This window comes from Tachyglossus aculeatus, chromosome 19, assembly GCF_015852505.1.
Source record: "Tachyglossus aculeatus isolate mTacAcu1 chromosome 19, mTacAcu1.pri, whole genome shotgun sequence".
Lineage (NCBI taxonomy): Eukaryota > Metazoa > Chordata > Mammalia > Monotremata > Tachyglossidae > Tachyglossus > Tachyglossus aculeatus.
Window position 1 is genome coordinate 39065470 of NC_052084.1, and position 15381 is coordinate 39080850.

The following is a 15381-nucleotide window of genomic DNA, read 5'->3' on the forward strand; positions in this document are numbered from 1 at the left end:
TGGCTGCGCCCATGTTACCCGGCGGCGGCGGTGGCTACTGACCTTCTCGCCCCTCCCGAAGCCTCTTCGGCCACCATGCTGGGCCTGACCCTCCGAGAAGTGAGTGGCGCCGGAGGTCGAGATAATAATAATAATAATGATAATAATAAATAATAATAATAATGACATTTGTTAAGCGCTTGCTATGTGCAAAGCACTGTTCTAAGCGCTGGGGGGGGATACAGTGTGATCAAGTTGTCCCACGTGGGGCTCACAGTCTTAACCCCCATTATTACAGATGAGGTCACTGAGGCTCGGAGAAGTTAAGTGACTTGCCCAAGGTCACACAGCAGACTTGTGGCGGAGCCGGGATTCGAACCCATGGCCTCTGACTCCAAAGCCCGGGCTCTTTCCACCGAGCCACGCTGCTTCCCTGGTGGGGAGCGAGAAGGAGGGGGGGCTCAGGTCCCAAGTCACCGACTCGGCCCCTTTAATAATAATCATCATCATCTATCCTATTTATTTTATTTTGTTAGTGTGTTTGGTTTTGCTCTCTGTCTCCCCCTTCTAGACTGTGAGCCCACTGTTGGGTAGGGACTGTCTCTATATGTTGCCAGCTTATACTTCCCCAGCGCTTAGTACAGTGCGGTGCACACAGTAAGCGCTCAATAAATACGATTGATTCATTGATAATAATGATGGCATTGATTACTGTGAGCCCACTGTTGGGTAGGGACCGTCTCTATATGTTGCCAACTTGTACTTCCCAAGTGATTAGTACAGTGCTCTGCACACAGTAAGCGCTCGATAAATACGATTGATTGATTAATACAGTGCTCTGCTCACAGTAAGCGCTCAATAAATACAATTGATTGATTGATTAATACAGTGCTCTGCACACAGTAAGCGCTCAATAAATACAATTGAATGAATGAATTGATTAAGCGCTTACTATGTGCGAAGCACTGTTCTGTAACAACAAGGTGATCAGGTTGTCCCACGGGGGGCTCACAGTCTTAATAATAGTAATGATAATAGTATTCATTCATTTCATTCATTCAATTGTATTTATTGAGCGCTTACTGTGTGCAGAGCACTGTACTAAGCGCTTGGGAAGTACAAGTTGGCAACATATAGAGACGGTCCCTACCCAACAGTGGGCTCACAGTCTAGAAGGGGGAGACAGAGAACAAAACATATTAACAAAATAAAATAAATAGAATAAATATGTACAAATAAAATAGAGTAATAAATACGTACAAACATATATGCATATATACAGGTGCTGTGGGGAGGGGAAGGAGGTAAGGCTGGGGGGATGGGGAGGAGGGGGAGAGGAAAGAGGGGGCTCAGTCAATATAATAATAATAATAATAATAATAGTGGCATTTATTAAGCGCTTACTATGTGCATCCCTTTGGCATGTCAACATGTGATAGACACTCACCCTCGTGGACACAGTCTCATCTTTGGCAGTGGCATCTTCTAACAGAAGAACACCTCCTCTACTCAAGGAACGATACTCAACGAGTGTCTTGGTAGGGCCAGGAGAGTCTTTTCCATTGCTTGCAAAAGCTAAAACCAAGTAAAAAAAACTTTTAAAGACACAGTGAAGCCTAGCCCTAAGCAATGTGCTCTAGCAGTGGACATTTCCAGTAGCAGGCTGACCAGCCTGGCTGGCAGCTAGCAGGACAGGGGTTGCTCTCCTGGAGTGGTGGCTTGGAGAAAAATCAGGAAACCGAGAGGCTGTTTGAAAACCACAACAGACTCTGAAAGAGGCAAACACGTTCACCCAGCTCACAAATTGGAATCCCTCTGTCAGTCAGGAGCTCATCTTGGATCACAAAAGGGAGCTCTATTCTACCCCTCTAGGCAACCCCTTAAGCTGGATGTCCATCCTCTGCATCTTCCTCCAATGAGAAGATTGAAATCATTTGGTGGATCCTCCTCCTGATGCTTCGCCCGGCTCCTTCATCTACTTTATAGCTTTGCTTCTCCTCCCCACCATCTTTATTTATGTATATCGGTGTCCAAGTCGCCCCCACCTCTGAAGCCTCTGAAGGGCCCTGTTGTCTTCCCCACCACCCACCATCTCTCAGACTTCCAAATTTCTGGAGCACACAATCTTCCACTGTCTCCCAGGGAGAGGTACCTTGAGCCCCTCCAGACTTGGTTCCATGCAAACTACTTAGCAGTCACCGTGGTCCCAAAAGTCACTGACCACCTTCAGCAGTGCGGGAGCAGCTTTTATAAAGCACCCACTGGGTTGCCTGTATTAGCCTGCCTTTGGCTGGATCCAAAATTGCTGGAAGTCAAGAAGTTTGCCTGTTCTCTTCCCCAAACTGGGGATCCCTTTGGACTACCAAAAATGATTAATGGCATTAAATTTAATTGTAGATTTCTGCCGCTCTGAAACAAGGCCAAGTAAGCCCAGTAGAGCTGTGTCAAAGATGTCTCGCCCGCATCAAAGAAACCAAGTTTCTTAATGCTTATATTACTGTGGCGGAAGAGAGGGCTTTAAATCAAGCTGAAGAATCTGAGAAAAGGTACAAAAAAGGTAAATGTCTTCAATTATATTATTTTTTTCCTCTAGGCAAGTCTTTGGCAAACTGGGTATAACATTTTTAGTGAACAGAGGTAGTAAACCATCTTTCAACCAACCATCCAAATGCTAAAATTTCCTTCTCAGGCAATTACTTAGAGGGGTGATTCTCTGGGAAGGAAAATTTTGAGCTTTGTTGATTCTTTTTGTGTCTTAAGTCAGTGGTGAGCTTGCAACATGTGTTATGGGGTTGTTCATTTAAAGCAGTGCTTTCCTTCTCCTTGCCCTTGAAAGGGACACACCTCCCTAATATCCTTTCAGCACTTTTGCTCTCACAAATTCTCACTGTTCCCTTAATTCTATACATATGTTTTAACACACTTCACTATCTGACCTCTTCTTCCTCCTCCTATTTGTATATTATTCTATGCCCATCTCCCTGACCCAGTGGTAACTCCTTGTAGGAGGGATCATATCTGCTGATTGTATTGTGTTCTCCCAATCACTGAGGACAGTGCTCTGGATAAGGTCGGTGATCAGTAAACACAATTGATGGATTGATTGGTTTTTCTTGCAGGGCAGGAACTGGGAGTTTTAGATGGAATTCCCTTTTCAGTAAAAGACAACTTCAGCACCGCGGGCATTGAGACGACATGTGCATCAAATATGCTGAAAGGTACAGTGAGGCTCGGAGGCCTGACCGGCTTTAAGAATAGTGGTGCTGGGACCAGTGCTGCTGGGAGGCCAGAAGTTAGGAGGAAGCTAGGCATTTGAGGCATTATCACTCTCAGTTGCCAGAGAAGTGAGGGGCCAGAACAGTAAATGCCCCGGGAGCAGTGACCTGTCCCAGGGACTCCAGCTACTTCCCTTTGGAATCCAGCCCACTTCCGTTTGTGCATTGGCTGCTTGCCATCCTGAGAATACGGAAAGGCCTGGGGACAGAGCACTGAATAAGGAATTTGAGGGTGGGTTTCCATTCGTAATTCTAGGCAGGGGATCAGTCAGTCTATGCCTCACCTGTCTAGAGGGGAAAAAAACATTTGTCCTTCGGCGCACTATAGAGCAGGTGGCATGTTTGTGCAGTGACTCATTCACCTCTTGTAAGTCGCCAGTTGCACTGACAACAGTGCTAGAAAGGTGATGGAAAAAGTAGCCTGAATTCAAAGGATTTCCACAGATGTATTACTTCCAAAGGGCTGCAGCATGTTGCAAGGTGCATGTGTGGTCTTTGGCCACATCAGCCAGGTACAGCTAGAACCAGGACTAGAACCCAGATCTCCTGATGTCCCAGAGCAGTCCTCTTTCCCTTGGATCATAGCTTGTGGTGAGCCACACTGAGCTCATCCCTAAGTATCCCTATCGGAGGGCAGAAATAACTTTAAACTATGTTGTTTTTTCAGGTTATGTACCCCCTTATAATGCCACAGTTGTTCAGAAGTTGTTGGATCAGGGGGCTGTGCTTATGGGAAAAACAAACTTAGATGAGTTTGCTATGGGGTGAGTTGCAATCACTTTCTCCTGAGGTGTCTCTCTTCTGAATCTTTAATCCAATTAGTTGGCTGAGTGCTGCCATGGATTTTGCTGCCTGGTTATACATCGCCCAACAGCGTACTATGGAGATACATAAAAAACAGGATCCAAGCATGTTCTTTGGGAAACTGACAGGACAGAGGGGCAACATGGCCTGGAGGAAAGAGCAGTGATCTGGGTTTTAATACTGACTCTACCAGTTGCCTACCGCATGACCTTGAGCAAGTCACTTAACTTCTTTGGGTCTCAGTTTCCTCATCTGTAAAATGGTGATTCAATACTCTCTTCTTCCTCCTCCTTAGACTCTGAGCCCTCCATGTGGGATAGGGACTGTATCCAACCTGATTAGCTTCTATCTACCCCAGCGCTTAGAACAGTGCTTGACACATAGTAATAATAAATAATAACAATTATGGTACTTGTTAAGTGCTTACTATGAGCCAAGCACTGTTCTAAGGTCTAGGGTAGATACAGGTTAATCAGGTTGGACACAATCCCTGTCCCACATGGGGTTCACACTGTTATTCCTATTTTACAGATGGGGTAACTGAGGCACAGAGAAGTTTAAGTGACCTAAGGTCACACAGCAGACATGTGGCGGAGTCAGGATTAGAACCCATATCCTTCTGACTCCCAGGCCTGTGTTCTATCCACTAAGCCACTCTGCTTCTCATAGTAAGCGCTTAACAAATACTGTAGTAATAGTAATAACAATCAAAATGACCAAATAATTGCCTGTGTTGGGCAGACTGCTAGTCTAGACCCTTGGGGATCTGTGAGAAAAATTTGAGATCTTAATGCATGCCCGGTGGGGAAAGATCCGTTGGTCACACCTCTACCTTCACCCACATGTGCATACCTAGAAAAACTTCCCTATTGGTATTTAGTACTATTCTGCTTGAAGACAGGGGATTGGGCTAACTGGATGCAAGGTTCTCTCCAGTCCCAAGATCCCTTAAATCTAATTTATAAGTCTGTGTTCCATCGATGGGACATATTTTTAACCTCTTTTTGTTGGGACCAGGCCTCTGTGAAATGGCATATTTCATTCCCCCTATTGCTCACGTAATAGAGACTCTGCAGATTACTCTGGGAGTCTGAGAGGAAATACTTCTTTTCCAGACACCGGTACTAGGCATGCCCTGCAGCCCAACACCCTGTTGCCTAGAATTCAGTGCCTAGGTAACACTTCATTGACTGGAGAATGATAGAAGTCTTAGGAAAATGCTCCTCTTCCCCATCATCCCCGTCCACCGTGCCCCCACCAATGAAGCTCCATCCTTGCCCAGGAAAGGACTGACTCAAAAGTGATTTGGTTTTCTTAAGACCGGAGTTCCAGGTCTCTGACTCCGGCATCTTGTTTGGGAAAGTCGGTTCACATACCTTTGGAGTGAAGCTTTTAGCTCAGAGGCGATCCCTGGAAAACTGGCAGGGTGCAGGCTCACAAGTGACCAGCTCAGGGCCTGACTCATTTTTGTTGGGAGACTCCATCAAAGGTTCCACTTCTTCCAAGGATGACCTGCAGGTTCAATCAGTCAGTAGTACTCATTGAGCACCGACTACATGCAGAGCACTGTACTAGGCACTTGGGAGGGTCCAACAGAATCAGAAGATATGATCCCTGCCCTCAAGGCACTTACAGTCTAATGGGGGAAATAGAAACCAAAGTGAATTTCAGACAGGAGGAAGAAGAAAAGCGGTCTGGGTATACAGGTGTTCCCCCTACCCTGCCCCAGTTTATGCTTTGGTGAATCACCAGTAGCTAGAACCAGGCTCGAGCAGGTAGTAGACTAGAGTGATTGAGAAGCAGCATGGCCTGTTGGATAGAGCACGGGCCTGGAGGTCAGAGGACCTGGGTTCTAATCCTGACTCTGCCACAAGTTTGCTGCGTGACATGGGGCAAGCCACTTAACTTCTTTGGGCCTCATCTGTCAAATGGGGATTAAGACTGTGAGCCCCACATGGGACATGGACTTGTGGCCAACCTGATTAGCTTGTAATCTACCCCAGTGCTTAGTACAGTGCCTGGCACAAAGTAAGCATTTAACAAATATCGTTAAGAAAAAAGTCTGCATCCAGACATTCTCCATGTTCTCTCCTCAGATCTGGGAGCACGGATGGGGTCTTCGGCCCAGTCAGAAACCCCTGGAGTTACTCCAGGCAGTACTGGGAGAAGGGGAACTCGGATTCCGGCCAAGAGGACCAGGAGCCGCAGTGGCTGGTGGCCGGAGGGAGCTCTGGGGGAAGTGCTGCTGCAGTGGCTGCCTTCACTTGCTTCGCGTAAGAGCCTTTTCCAACCACACTGGAGCCCCACAGACTGGCCCCACCACAGCTTCCCCTGAGAAATGTCTTCACAGGCCACCTGCCCTATCTACTATTTTACTCTCCTTCTTTTCAGTCTTCTCTGGGGACAATTGGAATTTCCTTAGAACCACTCCAGTATGGGCTAGTGCGAGCACCATTGAACTGCAGAGAGACACTGGGGAGATGAAGGCACCACTGTTATCTGAGGGTTGCTGGAGGAGAGGCTGAGCTGAATATTTGCATGTCTTAAAACCTTCAGAAAGACATGTCTGTCAGTCAGTCATTTATTGAGCATTTACTATGTGCAGAGCACTATACTAAGAGCTTGGAAGAGTACAATAGAACAATACAACAGACACATTCCCTGCCCACAGTGAGTTACAGTCTAGAGGGGGAGACTGAGGTTAACAGAAATAAATAAAATTATTAATTAATTATTAATTAAAAAGCACAGGGCCCATCGGCACCAGTAGAGACTAACTGGTCCAGAGTTTCCTCGGACCCTACTCTTCTTTCGGCCAAGAAGTGCGGAAGTTGCTATGGGCTTTGACCTCTTTCATTCGTTTCTCTGAAACTGTCAGAGTTCAGGGCCTTTGCTGGCATCTGTGGGGATTTTCTTCCATTTTAATAATGAGGGTTGAGCCAGCCAAGGGCCACAGCGGAAGCTACCATCTTGCTGCTACTTGCCTGTCTACTTGTTTTGTTTTGTTGTCTGTCTCCCCCTTTCTAGACTGTGAGCCCATTGTTGGGAAGGGCTTGTCTCTATTTGTTGCCGAATTGTACTTTCCAAGCACTTAGTACAGTGTTCTGCACACAGTAAGCACTCAATAAATATGATTGAATGAATGAATGAATTCTGCCCTCCCCATTGTACTTTTTGCCTGGTAGCCTGGAGCAGCACTGGCACCAGGACATGTAATTCCTGGGAGAAGTGAGAAGCAATTTGGCCTAGTGGATAGAGCACAGGCCTGGGAATCAGAAGGACCTGGGTTCTAATCTCAGTTCCACCACTTGTCTGCTGTGTGACCTTGGACAAGTCACTTCACATCTCTGAGCCTCAGTTACCTCATCTGTAAAATGTGAATTAAGGTTATAAATTCCATATGGGACAGGGATTGTGTCCAACCCGATTTGCTTGTATCTACCCCAGTGCCTAGCACAAAGTAAGCACTTAACAAATTCCACAAGTAGGAGATACGAACAATAAATATGTCAGGAGCTTGATCTCAGTGGTACAGGTGGAGGGTTCTGCCCCCGTATCTCACACAGGCTTGCTTAAAGTGGAAGTTAACCCCTGGCATTGTCTGCGGCGTACCAGGGGGCCGTGTCCTTTCTGGCCTCTGTGGGGAGGTCAACTTGTGCGTCCCAAGCTGTCTGCTCTGAGCCAGTCAATACAAGAGAGACTGAGAGTAGCTGAGGCTTGCGAACACCATCCTCAGTGAAGCTCTTCTGGGGAGCACTGTTCCTTCATGATGCATTTTTAGAGCTTCTTTGAATAATTTAGTTTGCAGAACCTGAATACAGTTGGATGTGCTGCACTGTACTAATGAAAATCCTGTTTAAATTCCAGGGCTTTGGGATCCGATACGGGCGGGTCGACCAGAAACCCAGCCGCCCAATGCGGCCTTGTCGGGTTAAAGCCCACGTATGGGCTGGTTTCCCGTCACGGCCTCATTCCGCTGGTGAACTCGATGGACGTGCCGGGAATCTTGACCAGATGCGTGGAGGATGCAGCCATCGTCTTGGGTATTTTGTGCCTTACTGGCTTCTTATATAGTTTCCTAACAGTAGAAATCCAGCCTGCGTTACTCATTGGAATCATTTCTCCGTTCAGAGGTCCTGGCTGGGCACGACCCCAAAGATTCTACCACGGTACAAGACGTTGTCAGTCCATTTGCCCTCCCCAGTTCGGTGGACATCAGCAAGTTGTGCATTGGGATACCCAAGGTACCTTTGCTAATTTCTTACCATGAAATGCCAACCTGGGCCTCCTGGGTTCACTCCAGGCACATGGGGGAGACTCCAGCTGGAGGTGATCTTAAAGGGATATGCCACATGTCCAGCTTTCCAAAGTCATGGTCAGGAGGGCTCTCTAATGAGCAGGTGAGAAGGAGAAAGTCAGGTTAGTTGGGTGGACACAAGTGGTCCCTGACTGAAGACATTTCCATCCGCCATAGAGAAGTGAATGGCTTCAGTATTGGAGTTCTTGTCAAGGAAAACAGACTGGCAATAGTGAGCCCACAAGTGTAAATCTTCTCTATGAGGCCTCACGTGAGGCATGAGCTGAGACTTTTCTGCATTCTGAATCAGCACTGCCTAGCACTCAGGAGATCTGGGTCAGCACTTCTACCCCAAGAGCCGTCCGGTAGCATTTAGGGAATTAGATCAAAAGTAGTTTAAGTGAAAGAGGCCTTCTGCAAAATTGTGACATCTTGAATGTTAAAAATGCAGTAGCTACTCTGCTACCCTCAGTTCTAGTAGCCGTCCCCAGGCCTCAGGCCTTACCCGCCCAGCGAAGATCTTGATGACACCAATAAATGGTCCCGTGCTGTTGGGAGACATCACCAACTGTGCATCCAGGAACAACAACAGGATACATGTCCTCTGAAGTAGTAGCGTTGGATTGGACAGAGTCCTCTGTGGAAGGTTAAGTTAGGGAGAGTAATTACTGGTAACACACTCCATCACTGTACGAGCCCTGAAGCATAGGAGCCAACAGGGACGTTGTGTGGCCTAGTGGAAAAAGCACAGGCCTGGAAGTCAGAACATGGGTTCTAATCCTGGCTCTGCCAGTCTCCTGCTGTGTGACCTTGGGCAAGTCACTTAACTTCTCTGTGCCTCGGTTTCCTCAACTGAAAAATGGTTCAGTACCTGTTCTCCTTCTTACTTAGGCTGTGAGTCCTTTCTTGGACAGGGACTCTTTCTGTCCTGATAAACTTGTATCTACCCCAACGCTTAGAACAATGCTCAGCATGTTGTAAGCACTAAACAAGTACCATTTTTTTAAAAAAAGCAAAAGACAAAAAAATTCCTGCTAACCTCCCTGAGGAACCTTTTACCTGAATGTGGGATCCTCTCTTAGTTCCTTGCCGTCTGTTCTACTGTGCCTATCTCTGTTTCATGTCTCTTTATTAATAATAATAGTAATAATGGTATTTGTTAAGCATTTACTATGTGTCAAGCAATTTTCTAAGTGCTGGGGTAGATAAAAACTAATCAAATTGGACAAAGTCCCTGTCCCAGATGGGGCTCACAGTCTTAATCCCCTCTTTCTTTCTCTGAGACACCGGCCCACTGCCCACACTCTTTTGCTCCTGTCTTATCACCCTGGAGCCATCTTGTTTCCTCTTACCCAAAAAATTTAGGTTTCAGAATACAGGAATGTTGTATTTGAGGGGAATACTCAACTAACGGTTTTGTCCCACTGTTTAGCTAGGCACGTTGTGCTTTCTTTAGCTTGAGCCAAGGTCAGAGAAAATCAGCAAATTGGGTCAGACGTTCCAGTCTAAAGTAGTCTCTCACTGACTTGATTTCCTATCAGGAATACCGGGCTGAAGGGCTATCCTGTGAAACTCAAGCCTTCTGGACCAGAGCTGCTGACCTGTTCCAGAGCGCTGGGGCCAGAGTGATCGAAGTGTCGCTCCCCCACACCAGTTACTCAATAGTCTGCTATCATGTGCTGTGCACAGCAGAAGTGGCATCGAACATGGCAAGATTTGATGGACTGGAATATGGTAAGGTCTTCCTTCCTTCCTTTTTGCATGCTGCTCCAGATTCCAAAATAACATTCCCCTATTTGGAATTCCCAAATCTCCACGGGAAGGCGGACCCTAGATTCCCAAAAGATAAAATATCCCCCAAACCTCAATGTCTTGTCAGCAACCCAGATTGTTTATAGATTGAACCTCAGTGTCCAGGCTCATGGGTCTTCCACATTGGCCCCGCAGGTCACCGGTGTAACACAGATGTGTCCACAGAGGCCATGTATGCTGCGACCAGACGAGAAGGGTTCAATGATGTCGTAAGAGGACGAATTATCTCAGGAAACTTTTTCCTTCTAAAAGAGTAAGGTGGCAAATTTGGGAAATATACATAGATCCCACTGACTTCCAAGCCTATGACTCTCTCAAGCCTCTTCCCCTCTTTAGTCTCTCTCCATCCAGCTTCTTAAAGCGCCCGTCAGGATGTTTCAGGCCCCTGCTTCCAAACCTCCAATGCTACCCAGTTCTCTCCGTATTAATCAAACACTCCTAATCCTAATCAAACATTGGTTTTAAGGCTGTCATCTCCTGATCTAATCACTCTCTTCTCCCCAGCTGGCACTCTTTGCTGTCTCTAAATCAACCTTTTAGCTGTACTGCACACATGACCCTTGAGTCTCCAACCCTCTGCTCTCATCTTTCCCCTGACACAAAACTCTTTCTCCCGTCAAATTCAACAAGCCACATCCCTCTCCACCTTCCGAACCCTTCTAAACTCTACCGCCTCGAGAAATACGTCCCCCATTAATTCCCCACACCCTAACCACTTCAGTGCAACAGCCACTTTTGTCTTTAATTCCTCTCCTCAACACTTTTGTATATGTGTATTAATGCATATATCAAATCATTTATTCAGCCATTTCATCCTGACATGTTTGTACTTCATCATATCCTCCTGCTCCTTTAACTTGTAAATTGTCTTAATGTAGTACAGTCTTTTCTCCATCTACACCCATTCCCTTGGAGAACTCATTCATTCCCACAGTTTCAACTGCCATCTCTAAATAGATGATTCTCGTATCTGCTTCTCCAGCCCTGACCTTTCTGCAGTCCCGCATTTCCTCCAGCCTTCAGAATATCTCTTCTTGGATGTCCCACCAGCCCCTCAAACTTAACATGTCCCAAACAGTACAGAACTCCTCATCTTCTCTGCCCAAACCCTGTCCCCTCCCCACTCCAGTCCCACATCACTCTTAAGCACTTTGATTCTCTCCCCAACCCAACAGCACTTGTGTACATATCCTTTTACTCTGCCCTTTCCCCTATCAGTAATTTATTTTAATGTCTGTCTCTGCCACTAAACTAAGTGCCTTGAGGAATCTTGTCTACCAATTCTATTGCCTTGTACTCTCCCCAGTGCTTAGTACACTGCTCTGAACTCAGTAAGAACTCAATAAATAATAATAATACTAATAATGGTATTTGTTAAGCACATACTATGTGCCAACCACTGTTCTAAGTGCTGGGGGAGATACGAGGTAATCAGATTGTGCCACGTGGGGCTCACAGTCTTAATCCCCATTTTACAGATGAGGTAACTGAGGCACAGAGAAGTTAAGTGACGTGCCCAAAGTCACACAGCTGATAACTGAGGAGCCGGGATTAGAACCCACACCTTGTGACTCCCAAGCCCGAGCTCTTTCCATTGGTAAATTAATTTGTATGTATTCAATCAATGCCATTGATTGATTCATTGAGATGGCTCCTTTTTCCTGAAGTTATGAGTGGCATGCTTAGGGGGAGACTTGTTTTTGCTTGCCAAAATGGCAAGTGGCAGTCACTGCACCACCGAGTCCCAGCTTCCTCCCTCATAGCCCACTTGGGTTGGGGACTTCTGCCTTCCTGGGTGGGACACATATCTCTAGTTTTTTCTCTTTCTCCCAGCATCCAGAGGGACTCCCCCTTGTGCCAGTCTTTCCTCCTTGGAGCAGGCCACTGAGGACCAGTACTTAGCCAAGTCCTGAGTATGCATGGGGAAAGCTCTGAGTTGGTCAGCTGGTGCAGCCTCGGGAAATTCTGCTATCCCCTAACAGCCATAAAGGCTGACAATCTGTCTACCACCCCTTTCTTCCAGGAATTATAATGACTACTTCATCAAAGCGCAGAAAGTGAGGCGACTCATTGCCAACGACTTCATCCACGTCTTCAGTTCTGGTGTGGATGTGCTGCTCACTCCCACAACGCTGAGCGATGCCGTTCCCTACCTGGAGTTCATCAAGGAAGACAACAGGACCCGGAGCGCCCAGGATGACGTGTTTACCCAGGCTGTGAATATGGCCGGTAAGAAAGCAGCATCTTTGTCCCTGCAAGATTGGGTCTGATGTGATGATCTTCTCTCTACCCCAGCACTTATTATTCTTTATCATTGCAGTAGTTAATGCTTTGTGCTGAGCACTGCTGTGCCCTGGGGAAAACCTAAGGATTGTAATTCGGAGACTATAAGCCCTTGGGGGATGCTCAGCCTCCCAAAGGAGAACAGGTGAAAGATGCACAAGGAAAGACAGGAAACACATTAAAACCTAAACGAATAAATCAATAATAACCCCCCAGGAATAAGAGCTGTGGAACGGTATTGTCCAAGGAATCCTCTCAAGTTCCACATTGCTCCCACAGGGCTGTTGCTGGCCCAGTGGGCCAACATTCCTGGTAATTTAGCAGCTGCCACAAAGTGCAGCCTCAAATCTGCCCCCCAACATAGGTGGGTGGATCCAGGGCAGACCCCACAGCTCCGGCAGAGGAGAACCCCAGCCCCGGCTAGGTTGCGGGGCTTAGTTGTGTACCCAGAGGATGATCCATTGCCAGTGCTGTCCACACTCTGGCGTAGGGCCCAGACATCAGACTGACCGACCCTCGCTCTGTTTCCAGTCACTCGTGGGCTCCCTCATCATCAGTCCTTCCCTCATAAACTGGGGACAGTCAAGAAGGGCTCTGGAGAGGGAGGAAGAAGCTCCAAACATAGAAATTGAATCGTTTGTGCCAGCACAGTCTGGGGGAGGTCTGAGGAAGAACAGTGCATTGGCCCTGCGGGGCCACTGGATCACTAATCCCCATTGTCTCCCACTCAGGGCTGCCTGCGGTAACTGTCCCAGCTGCTCACTCAGAGCGGGGGCTGCCAATCGGACTCCAGTTCATCGGCCGGGCATTCTGCGAGCAGCAGCTTCTCGCAGTTGCCAAGTGGTTCGAACAACAAGTCAGATTCCCTGCCCTGTGCCTCGAGGACCTGACGGAGGCCAGCCTGGTGGCTGCTCGGCGTGAGAAATCGGTCTCTGTGTCTTAGAACCAGGGGATGCGCAGAAGTGTCACAGTCGGTTGGAGAAGCAGTCCTTCGTAGCGATACGAGATGAACTGCTGTCCCAGATGGCTAAAAGCAAAGCAAACAAACATCTTTTGTCTGGGGTGAATAATAGGTTGATCGTTCAGCCAGCTTCCAATAAAGAGAAAGATTGGACTGGAGAGACAGTGTGATCTAGTGGGAAGAGCACAAGTCTGGGAGTCAGAGGCCTTTGATTTGCATCTCAACAATGCCAATGGCCTTGAGCACATCAGTTAACTGCTCTGGCCTCGGTTTCTTCTGCATGAAATGCACGAGGGGATAAATCATGTGAAAGTGAAAAAGTGAAAAATAAATGCTGTACACAAAATCAGTTCTCCTGTAGTTGTGCCTTCCCTGTGTGTTTTAGATGGGGGGGGGGGGTGGCAGGGGGAAGTGCTGTTGGGGAATTTGGGAACATTCTGACAGCAAATGCCAGGGCAGAGTGCCTTGTGGAAGTGATGTCAGTCAAGGCGGTGTGGTTCCTCAAGACTATCATCTTCAAGTTATTGGAGAATCCATTGAATTTCTTTCCCAAAACACTGGTCTCACTTCTTCCATTTTACATGTAAAAAATCCAGCCTACCTTATTGATCTAGGTGGTTGAGTGAAGACAGTCTTGGATTCAATTTCAAAACTTCTGGGTAGCCCCACCCTGCTCTGGCTGCTCACACCTCTCTCCTTTCTGCCTTCTCCATCCCTACCTCTCCTGGAGCGGGGGACTCGGAGGAGGCCAGTGGGGACAGGCTGGTGATGTGGAGAGGTGCGGAGGTGGGCCTATTCCTGCAGAGCTTCCTAGCACCAGTGCAAGTGAGTGGCCCCAGGAGAAAGATAACAAGGAGCTGGAGGGCTCGGAGTATTGGGTTTAACATACTCTACTGTACTCTCCCAAGCGTTTAGTGCAGTGTTTGGTATCCAGTAAGCTCTCAGTAAATAATATTGACTGACTGATTGAGAATATAATAAAAGTAGCTCATTAATTCAGTATCAATGAAGTACCACTGGAAAGGTTTTAAGTTACTCCTTTTAGAGAATCTGTGTTTAGGGAGGTTCATATAATGTCACACGGCAGTTGCACTGGATTTAAGTCACAAGTGAAACCCTTCACATTGTCACAAGTGAAACCCTTTATGTAACTAGGACTGAATTTATTGCCTAGTCCTCATAGACTCTGCCAAATGACCCAAAGAGCAAGACCCTTCACCCCAGATATCAGTAAACAAGAGCAAGGACACATACAGGAGACAATGAATGCCCTGATGGGAAAATCCCACACTTAGGCTCCCATTTTATGATCCTTGGTTTCTGTGAGAGCTGTCCAGGGGGTCGATCGTTAACCACCCATACTCTCAACTGCAAAGTCATATTACATACACAACATTAAAACTCAAATCAGTTTCTCCTGAAGAAAAAATGAATATACTTTGCCACTGTGCATGTCTGGTTGCTGTGCCAATGGTCAGCGAATGGTTGATTAAACAACTCCAATCAGCCTTGTAGTCAATTTCTTGTTAGCTATTTTGGGGCCCCTTGCATCTAATCCTAACCCTATTTTGGAGAGCTGGTTTCCTTCCAAATTATTCCCATTTAAGGGCATCTCAACAACAATCGTTTTCTTCCCTAATAAGTTGAGTCCTTTCTAGTATTATAAAAGTAATACCATATTTTGGGTGAAATTTTACCTCTTCGAGGTAATAACATGAATGTTTTATCCAGAGAAAACCCTTCCCAAATGAACAATCATTTTTGTTGTTTTTAAGGAAGATTGCTTTGATTAAAATTTTCCACATACTTTTCCATGTTTAATGGAAGCCATATTACATTAATTAATCAATCAATAGTACTTTTGAGTGCTGTGTGCAGTCCTAAACTAGGCAGTTGGGCGAGTACAACAGAGTTGGTAGACACGCCACAATGCACTTGAGTTTAGGGATGAGCTCACAATCTCACAGATG

The 15381-nt window shown here is 46.7% G+C and overlaps 1 protein-coding gene across 1 annotated transcript; it reads left to right on the forward strand.

The window, feature by feature from the left end:
- The first annotated feature begins 12 nt into the window (after window positions 1-12).
- Window positions 13-13760, forward strand: QRSL1 (glutaminyl-tRNA amidotransferase subunit QRSL1). The gene is made up of 11 exons (XM_038761442.1): window positions 13-99; window positions 2377-2536; window positions 3099-3197; window positions 3922-4018; window positions 6155-6331; window positions 7926-8101; window positions 8190-8302; window positions 9897-10089; window positions 10303-10420; window positions 12191-12396; window positions 13182-13760. Exons 1-11 carry the CDS (start codon window positions 76-78, stop codon window positions 13391-13393), a joined length of 1575 nt encoding a protein of 524 aa, XP_038617370.1. The 5' UTR covers window positions 13-75; the 3' UTR covers window positions 13394-13760.
- The last annotated feature ends 1621 nt before the right edge of the window (window positions 13761-15381 follow it).